The sequence below is a fragment of the Pollicipes pollicipes genome, unplaced genomic scaffold, assembly GCF_011947565.3.
Source record: "Pollicipes pollicipes isolate AB1234 unplaced genomic scaffold, Ppol_2.1 Scaffold_6686;HRSCAF=7923_pilon_pilon_pilon, whole genome shotgun sequence".
Classification (NCBI taxonomy): Eukaryota; Metazoa; Arthropoda; class Thecostraca; order Pollicipedomorpha; family Pollicipedidae; genus Pollicipes; species Pollicipes pollicipes.
In genome coordinates, this window is record NW_023596921.1 from 42167856 (window position 1) to 42177853 (window position 9998).

Below are 9998 nucleotides of genomic sequence, written 5' to 3' on the forward strand. Positions count from 1 at the left end.
AGCACCCTATGAGAAGGAATTTTTCACTCCTTTTCCCCACATTTTATGTAAATTTTTCACTCCTGCCTGACATTGTCTAATCGCACATGCCAAACCCCTATTTCCCTTTTTGAGGTTTTCAAATGTCATCCAAAGCCAAGCTCACTTGAAACCACCAAGCATAAACGAGGCTCCGCAGAACCTGGACACCTATGGCTATGTCCTATCCCACATACATCTGAGTCATGTCTATGTATGCACAGAGCAAGGGCGCCAGGTACTTCCAAGCCCAAGAACTCGAGCGACCCCAGCCGCTTGCACGCATTAAGTTTGGTTTGTTTACAAAATGCATCACAATCTGCATCTGTGCGCCAAATGCAAGGTTTTCATGCATCCCCCTTGTTTTGCCTCACCACCACACGACGAAAGCAGAGGCTGGTGCAAACGCCAGCAACCTGGTAGAGAATTTTACTCCACGTGCTTCTTTTTTCCCGAGAAAACTTGACTACTAAATTACACCGCTCCCGAAATGCAAGAAAGAAAGGTTCAAGAAATGTCTTCTAATTTAAACTTACAAGATGAATATCACCATTTGAGCACTAGTATTAATAGATTTAAGTCAAATCGGCCGATTACAAAATTTTGCGAGAGAAGTACCAGTCTTTATATTTACCTAGCTACTTTTGCTTTGCTTGGTATCACACCAGTATGATACCACTTTATTCTTCCTTCCCTTTTGATTGCCTCTAGAGGTACCATCTGCTGCTTAAAATGTTGACCAATTTCTCTGCAAGAAGCTCCAACTGCAAGCTGGTACGAATTTTATACATATTGGATAAATTCGCCAGCCACCCAAGCATGTTTGATATGCACCCAAGCGTGAACAATTCACAGGGAATGAAGGAGACAAGTTGAAGCACGAAACTTATTTTTACCGCCATTGTTGCCCTCTTAAGCCTTCCATTAGTGTTTTTTTGGTTCATGGCGGTTTTTAATAAGGATAAATCCAAGCTTTTCGAGTTTCTGACTTACCATGCTCCCTGGCAAGGCTTAAAATAGCCTTGCTTAATGCTGCCTCTGTATGGCAGCATTAGAATATGCTGCCATAAAGAGCCTTGGGACAGACCTGACGCAGCTAATACAGAAGTGTTTGATGGCGAAATTCTGCCCTGTAGAGATGTTTATCATGCGCGCCTCTTGTTTCCCATTTCAATCTCGAAGGTTGGTGGGCATGATTGATACTTATATTTAGGTGGTGAGTGGGATGACTCTGTATGCCAGCAGACCATGCAAAAGGTACTGAATTTTTGTTTTTGGGGAGCAGGAAGAAGCCGGCAAGTCTGCTGTGGACCAAGTAATTGGTTGCCTTACCTGCTTTCAACATATGATTGGTAACGGGAGTTAGGCATTTTTGTTTTGATGCATCAAGTTTTGCCATAAGACAATTATGATGCCTCAAGGCATGCAATTGGCTTATTTTGTTACATGTTTGTGGTTGTTTGCCCCAAATTTCTTAAGTGGCTCCTCATGGCTGCTTTGACCAGATGTTTTCTATAGTTGTCATGGTTTGCTGACCGGCAAATGTCTGTACTGTTTATATGCACTATATTTTTAACAAAGGGATACTCTAAGTGACATAGCAATCATAATATGGGTTAAATATTTTTAGGTGACAAACTAGTCAGACCACCCCATTTAAAATTTGAAGCCAATATCTCAGACTTTGTGATTAAATATGAATAAACAAGCCCAAATGGATGCATTTGCTGCAGCTGAAAAGGCAAGCAGCAATACTGGCATGGTCATCTAAAAGTTATGCTACTTTGGAGAAGAGAGATTGTTTTGTGGAGCATGCCCATTTTTGCCTGTGACATAGGCTAACTATGACAATCAAAATATGTTGTTCAAAGTAATTTAAAGTGTTTTAATTTGGATGTTCTCAACTTTGTCTAATGTCAACAAGCATGCAAAAATGAACTGAATACAAATGCAAGTTGAAACCAGCCAAAAACTACCTTTAAATATCACATTTTTATCACAAGTGCTGCTGTACACAGATAGGTGAGTTGAGATGATGTTCATCATATGGGCTACTCTAAGTTAGGTTAAGCTGGTCAAGTGCATGGCAAGTGGCAATAGGAATTGTGCAAGAATCATTAGCTCACAACTGCTGCTGTGATACAAACAGGTTATACAGGATGAGATGATGTAAGGCCTCTTAAGGTTAGGCCTAGGGTTCTCTCATGGAAATAAGCATTGGTATTTTGTAAGAAACAGCGACAAAATGTTTGTTTTTCCTGACCCCACCTTAAATCCAGAAGTATGTCTATTGTGTTTGACTTGGTGCTGGGCTGATGTGTAGGAGTCCAATGTTTTTTTGTTTGAGTGTTTTATGCTTGTTGAATTTTCTGTTGTTATGTTGCTATTGAATTTGCTTTGCTTTGCATTGTTTTGTTTTAAAAGTGCTTTGGAAGGGAATTGAAAGTGCAGCATCAAATGATTGGTGTTAATAATTTGTTATGCTGATAATACTGTCAAGACATTACTATGTTTTAACACGCGCCCGGTTAGCCGGCTAGATACCCTTCGCTCGGGTGTGGGGGGGGGGTAATTTGACCCCCCTCTGAGATCTCGGGAACTAAGAAAGCTAGAGACACCAAATTTGCAGTGTGTCTTGACCTATATGTGAACTCACTTAGGTTATGGTTCCAGCTTCCTAGGTCATGACCTTCAGGTCGAATAAGGTCAAACAAGGTCATATTCCAGGTTGGTGTCCAAAGCGCCCCCAGAACCTAGGCAACTGTCTCTAAGCAAAAGGTCACAAGCCCATTTGAGGTCACTGACCTTGTTTAACCCTTTGAAGGTCAAAGTGACCAAAATGATACAAGACTGCTCTGCGTTTTCATTTGAATAAGCGACAAAGATTACGCTCGGCAGTATGTTTCTAAAAGAAAGGGTTCAGCCCGGGTCGTCTCAGGTCAATGGCCTGTTTTGACCTCTAAGAAGTCAATTAAAAATGTCTAATGCGGTTCCTGCTGTCAGTAAATTCGAAATGAGCACCAGAAACTAACCCATACAGCAACCCCTAGTGTAATAAATCAGGTTGGTTTTGACCTTGGTCGAACCATCATACCTGGCGTTGGGTCAACGTAATTTGCTCATTCAATATTTGCGGTGCATGAGAAAGCATCTCAGATGTTTATGTCTTCGTCAAACACTCCGTTGTTGTATCAGATTGAACGATTCCCTAGAAATTGCCTTTGCTGAGACCATGGGCTGACTTTGACCTGTCATAAGTCAGCGACGTTACAAGGTACATCTAAAATTGGTATGTCAAACGATCTGCTGTGGAGTTTTCTACAGCTATGCAAAATGCTGTTCAAAAACCATTCGGGAAAAGCCCTCGGGGGGAGGGGGTCAGTTTGCCCCCACCCCACCCAAGCGCGTGTTAATGTATTCTGTTCCACTTTAATGGCCTAAGATGTTAAAAAACGAAATAGTTTGGCCAGGTTTATGATATTACGTCCATGCCAACTTGAAATAGATGTCTTTGTTTTCTGAAGCATCCGTCACGAGCTCATAAGTTCCGTCTTTTGTGAATGGATTTTTTCACGCCCGCACGGTCTTTTTGCGATGGAATTTTTCACTCCCACCCTGGTTCAAAAGCGATTCTAGCTCCCTGGATCTGGGCGTAAGTCCGTAGGTCTCCAAGGTTGTTTCCGGACTAGCGTTGGGAAAAGGGTAGGTAATATAAGGTGTTTCATTTAAAATGTCAATTTTGAAAGTGCAAATGAGGATGCGGCAATGGGTCAAGGTCACGCCATCTGGCAAGCATTGTTGAAAATTATTGAACAGTTGAATTTGCATCTTCACTCCACAGTTGTGGTCAAATGCATGCCACCCCTCCCGCGTTGCATACTAAAATTTGGAACGGCGCGTATGTGTCCAGGGGACTATTGTGGGGGCGTTTTGCTAAGTGGATGAAGGCTGATGTTAACGTGCGCTCGGGTGAGGGGTCAAATTGAGCCCCCCCTCGCTTCAAGGATTTTCCGAAATAGTTTCCGAATGGCGCAGCATAGCCTCGCCACGTTTTTCACAGCTGTAAAAAATTGCGTAGCGAATCGTCTGGCATCACCAAATTATATTTATATTGTAAGATCATTGACTTTTGGTGGGTCAACGTTGGGCAATGGATTCAATGTTAGATAATGGATAGGTCAACGCTAGGTAATGGACAGGAAAGTCAGGCTATAGCTTCAGCGAAGGCAGTTTCTCTGGAATCACTCAATCTGATCCAACAACAGAGTGTAAGACGAGACCATTTATCTCTGAGATACTTTCTTAGGTAACAGAACAAATGATTGAACAAGTTACGTCGACCTAGGGTCAGATATGAAGGTCAGCCCAAGGTCGAAACCAATCTGTTTTATTACTCTAGCACTTGATGCATGGGGTAGTTTCTGGTGGTCATTTCAAATTAATTGATCACAAAAATCACATCATACACCTTCCATTGATTTCTTAGAGGTCTGAATAGGTTACTGACCTAAAATGACCCAGGTCAACATTTTGTTTTTAGGAACATATTGCCTAGTGTAGTCTTTGTTGGTTATTCAAATTCAAAACTCGAAGCAGTCTTGTATGATTTTTGTCACCATTACCTTTAAAAGGTCAAGCAAGGCCACTGGCCTCAAATGAGCGTGGAACCTTCTGTTTAGAACGAATATTTAGGTTCAATGGGCCGTTTGGAAGCCAGCCTGGAATTTGACCTTGTTTGACTTTATTTGACCCGAAGATCACGACTGCTGTCAATTTTGACGAAAGCTGCGGCGTCATCGAGTAGTTCAGTAGTTAATGGTTCCTAATGGTCCCCTGATGGCCTGTGGATGTTGGACGACTGAATTCAACAAGTTTTACGCTCGCTCCCAGGTCTCTTTTTGTGCGGACGGATTGTCTCTTGCTGTTTATGCGTACATACGTTTATGTGTTTTTTTTATCCCCTATCCGTTTCCGTTGCTTTTTGACATGCTGTGTGATCTCTCAGACTAATGGCACGTAATAATCACGTACGTATGTGGAGCATCAGCTGATGTCAAATAGAGGCGGTGCCATGATTCAGAGACAAGATCTCTGGATGTAGAAAATGATGTTCTGAGCCCGATTTAGTACAAACTAACTCAGTTGTGGGCCCTTCTTCATCTGCATTTTGGTTATCAGCGTGAGCTACAAAGCCTTTAATTTTGACAAATGGGCCCCCCCCCCCCAAATGTTGATGGGCAAAACACACTCCTGCCCCCTCCTGCCTGCTGGCATGGAGGAGGGACTGTCACTCTGCCCCCCCCCCCCTTCCCCTGCCGCGTTGCCTCTGATGGCAGCCGTATCCTAGTCACACCGGTTTGTCCGGCAGCACCAGAACCGGTTTTTACGCTCCACCGGGCTGCAATGGCCGCTAATCCTTGGTGCTCTCTGCGCTCATCTTGAGTCGCGTCTCGACTTCCCGGCCACTGCGCGTTGTGCAGGACCCGCACGCTTGCCGTGACCTCTTCTACAAAGGAAACGACTTCCAGAGCTACCCCAGAGAACAGGAAAACGTGCATCAATCGTCAGCTGCCGTGAGTGAGTTGACATCCTTGTCACGCCGTGTTGTCGCGGCCATGCTGGTAATTACGTAATCTCATGTATAGCTCCCCTATAAAGACGATGCATGATCTGTTGCGCTTTACGCGCCGGCCGTGAGGCGACAGCTGGCGCATCTGGGTTCTCTCTAAGTCAGAGCTTGCATTCCGTACGCAGTGCGAAACGCAGCATGAGTTTGACCGGAGCTTTGACCTTTATCCAGGTGCTTGTTTGTCAACGATCGGTAGCAGACAGTCAAGCAGATGGGATCACGTATCAGCGGCTGATGGGTGGCTAAAAACATCAGACCAGCCGACACAGTACAAAACACGGAGCAAACAAACATGATGAACATATTTCAAAAGTAGATTGCTGATACGGATCGGCACTAAGGCACGACACGACACCCTGGCAACAATGAGAGTGCGCAAGCAAAGTGGTGAGGGCTAACAGCACAGTGAAAAGTTCCAACACGCCGCCAGTTGTTATCTCAATTAGAAATGACCATGTCTAAAAGTGGCCCGGAAGAAAAGATGGAATGTCCGACAAACCTGTGCAGATGAAACGAACGGAGCATCTTATTCAGCCGGTCTTCTCCAACGTTGTTTGCAGGCTCCAGTACATTACAATTTAGATCACCTACGATGACGATCTGTTCCGGGCTGCTGCAGAATTGCTCGCTGATAGTACAGCCCCAGTTCGCCGAAGTCCGCCTGAAGGACAGCCACAGCGCGACGGGGGTCGGCTGACCGCAGCCACAGTGGGGCCAGACTCTGGTGTCACCCGCAGCCAGAGGGACTCTAGCCGCTATTCCTAGCGCTCAGATGCCAGGTTTGTGACGACAGAAGCTTGGTAAGGGTCACGGCTCAAAATCACCACATATCCCCAGAGGACTTCTCCTGGCCGGTCTGCACTGTACGGTGCATAGCCAGGGAATGCGACCCGCATGGACGCAGTGGCGAATGGAAGCCACGTCTCGGCGATAACACAGAATCCGTGATGCAGCCGATGTAGATGGACATGCTGTAGTGGAGCCGTCGTCAGCAGCAGGGACTGGCTGTTGATAAGTCCCACCAGCAGGCCCCGACGGTGGCTGTCCGGAGAAGAGCGCCGCCGCGCCTGTCTGCCGCTACAGTTCCAGCGCGTGACGCTAGCACTCCGCCTGCCGCGCCCGGACGGCGCGAGCGGCCATAGTCGCTCGCGACGTCTCGGTAACCTTGACTCTTACCGGCCGCAGGCCGGCAAGAGTCAAGGTTCTCTTGATTTGACTTCTTCTCTTGACTTGGCTTGACTTGACTTGACTTGACAATCTTGACTCTTACCGGCCTGCGACCGGTAAGAGTCAAGGTTACGGTGGCCGGGGCGCAGATGAGGTCGCCCTTATATCGGCCAGCGTGTCGACGCCGGTAAGAGTCAAGGTTACTGTGGCCGGGGTGCAGATGAGGTCGCCCCGATATCGGCCAGCATGTCGACGCCGGTAACAGTCAATGTTACCGCGGCCGGGGTGCAGGTGAGGTCGCCCCGATATCAGCCAGCGTGTCGACGCCGGTGAGAGTCGTTACCGTGGATGGGGTGCAGATGAGGTCGCCCCGATATCGGCCAGCGTGTCGACAAGTCCGATGTTCAGGGCCAGTTCAGCTGGTGCCAGAGAGGCTCCTATGCAGAACTTGGGGATGGCACGGGCAGGAACTCCAGTTGCAGCGTATGGTGCATGATATGTTGTATGCATCATACGGTATATGATTGCAACAGCCCGCCAGATCTTCCCGTTTATCGATATTTCCAGCATAGGACGAATCCCGGGAACAGGAGCATGCACATTCTCTCGAACTCTGACTTTTCGCTGATCTCAGATATCCAATTATGTTTGACTCTCGCGTTAAAGAGAATATTCCACATTTGAATTGATTGGAGCATGCATTATATATGATGAGATAAGGCAGACATATCAGAAAACGTTGGTCTCATACGAAGTCTTAAAGATCGTTCGCCGCGTGATTTTGCTTCTCAGCCTGACCTGCTTGCGTGTGGACAAGTGTCGTACTCGTGTGCTAGTGTTTCTCTTGCCTTGGTTGTGCCTGATGGTGCGAACTCTGACCATGGACTTACATGCCGTGAACTATACATGCGATATGACCTAGCGATGTGTCTTTAATGTAGCATTGTTTCATCATCCTGTAAGAATGCATGCTCTGTCCTGATGATGGCATCCAAGAGTATCGAAACGTTAAGAAACTGATGCATCTATGATAACTCCCGCTATCTTGCCCGAATGTTCACTCTTACTGCACCTATCTATAGATAGACAGATGGAGGGGAGGGGGCTGGAGCCCAGGCTGGGAAGGGGCTGAAGCCCCCGTCCCCCGAACTGCACAAGAAAGCTTACCCCTGAACAGGACTCGTTATATTCGAATGCGCATTTCGCTTATAAGACTTTTTATGTTGCCCATGCGGTTTAGAAAGCTGCACGTCAGATGTATTTCCTTCTTAAAGTATCCGATTAATTTCAGTTGGGAGATCTGCCCTGACGTCTGCACCGTTGGACGATATTTTCGATCTTTAGCTGAACGATACTTGACGTTTTAATAGTTCTTTTGGGAGTTTCTGCACCGCCGGCCTTTTAAGGAAAAGACCGCATGATCCCTCCATGGTTCGTGCTGAATTGTACATGAATAACATCAAGCGATGAACTGCAGAGAAAATCTGTCTCTCCCTCACGCGGCCACTGTTTCGCAGGACCTCAGCCGCTATGGCGTTGGGCCCGACCGAGGTACAGCTGTTAGTGACGCTGGCCGAGCTGCTGCAGACGGTGCTGGTGCCGCCCGGCCAGCCCAGCTGTGGGCTGCGCCACGAACGCGGCTTGCAAAGCATTTGCGACCCAGCCGACGGGCAGCAACCCACCGGTCGGTTCCTGCCGCGCTTCCTCAATCAGACGAAGGTCAGCTGGTTCGGCGAGTTCCCGTGGCTGGCGTCGGTGCGCGGCGCGCCGGCGGAGCGCGCCGACTCGCCGCTGCCCATCTGTGGCGGCGCGCTCGTGCACCCGAGCGCCGTGCTCACCTCGGCCGCCTGCCTGCAGGGCGCGGAGCTGCGTCAGTTCACGCTCACCGTGCGGCTGGCCGAGTTCAATCTCGGCAAGACCGTGGACTTCGGGCGGCCGGCGTCCGACCACGCGGTCGCGCGCGTCGTCTACCACCCAAACTTTCGGCGCGTCGGCGAGAACGACGTACAAAATGACGTGGCGCTGCTGTTGCTGGAGCCGCCGGCCGCACTGGGCGACGAAGTGGGGCTCGCCTGCCTGCCCGACCGCCTGCAGACGGCAGAGCAGCAGGCGGCCGACTGGGAGCGCGGCGACTGTGTGCTGCACGGCTGGACCGATCCGCGCAAGGGTACGTTCGACTCGGTGCTGCACCAGCCGGTCCGCTTCGTCTCCCGCGACGCGTGCCTGACCTCCTTGCGTCGCACGCAGCCGTTCCGTCCGCCGCTGCACGAGGGCTTCGTGTGCGGCCAGACCGCCGCCGGCGAGTGCTGGGCGGACGTCGGCTCTCTGATGGCGTGTCGCTATCCGTCCGACCGGTCACGCTGGGCGCTGGTCGGCATGGTGCCCTGGTCCCGCCTGCGCGAGCCCTGCTCTGAAGTCTTCCGCTACACCAACATCGGCAGGTTCTCCAGCTGGATCGAGGACACCGTCGCTGCCCATCTCAGCGCGCAGACCTGAGGGCTCGCTGCAATGCAGGTCCGATGGGAGATATGAAATTCTGGTAGGCACTCAGAGAACTGCAGCATCTCCCGCAACATTAGTGTCTTTGTTTTGCATCGTGATCGTAAAAGCGGTCGGCATGAATCGGATGCTGGGAATGTTGCAGGAAGTTGATGAGGCATGTGTTTCTTTATCCTCGTATAAAAGAAATACATGTGATCGTGATATGCATATGAAGAATAATGCTATGCAGCCAATACGAAAATGTTATACACTAAAGGAAATTAGTCTAGTGGTATGTTTAACATTTGGCTCTCGCATCAGGGCATGTGAAAATGTCAGTGATGAATATCACAATAACACAAATCACCCCCTTTACCAAATCTGAAACTGAAATGCCTGAAATCCAGCGGGAAAATGTGAAGGGGTGTAGGGGCCACAGAGTGGGGTAAAAGAGATAGCTGGCAGAAAGCGTGTTGTTTGTTGGAAGTAGCGATGAGCTGGTTGACATACCTGGGTGCTGTTCGAAGCAGGGCTGGTACATCAGGTTTCACACTGGAACATCTATTGTTTTTTCACGATAAGAAATTGTGACCCTCTCAAATATGCCCGCGAGCATTGACAGCGATGTTTCTACTATAAAGTTCGAATTTGAGGTGTGCGCCACTGGCATGTGACGATTTACCATGAGTTGCGTAAGGGTGTG

General features: G+C 48.5%; 1 protein-coding gene across 7 annotated transcripts; it reads left to right on the top strand.

Moving 5' to 3' along the window:
* The first annotated feature begins 1102 nt into the window (after positions 1 to 1102).
* On the top strand, positions 1103 to 9519 carry LOC119107693 (phenoloxidase-activating factor 2). 7 transcript variants are annotated; one of them, XM_037231230.1, is made up of 4 exons: positions 1103 to 1200; positions 5387 to 5595; positions 6267 to 6426; positions 8332 to 9519. In XM_037231230.1, exon 4 carries the CDS (start codon positions 8345 to 8347, stop codon positions 9308 to 9310), a length of 966 nt encoding a protein of 321 aa, XP_037087125.1. In that variant the 5' UTR covers positions 1103 to 1200; positions 5387 to 5595; positions 6267 to 6426; positions 8332 to 8344; the 3' UTR covers positions 9311 to 9519. The 7 variants fall into 7 exon arrangements, with proteins under 7 accessions (XP_037087125.1, XP_037087126.1, XP_037087121.1 ...); XM_037231231.1 differs by having other exon boundaries at positions 5387 to 5591; XM_037231226.1 differs by lacking the exon at positions 6267 to 6426.
* The last annotated feature ends 479 nt before the right edge of the window (positions 9520 to 9998 follow it).

Bases quoted from the DNA above. Each gene is read 5' to 3' on its own strand.
- LOC119107693 (XM_037231225.1), top strand. From the start codon at position 1,133: ATGGCGAAATTCTGCCCTGTAGAGATGTTTATCATGCGCGCCTCTTGT. The intron at 1,201-8,331 runs GTTGGTGGGCAT...ACTGTTTCGCAG, and splicing joins TTCCCATTTCAATCTCGAAG to GACCTCAGCCGCTATGGCGT.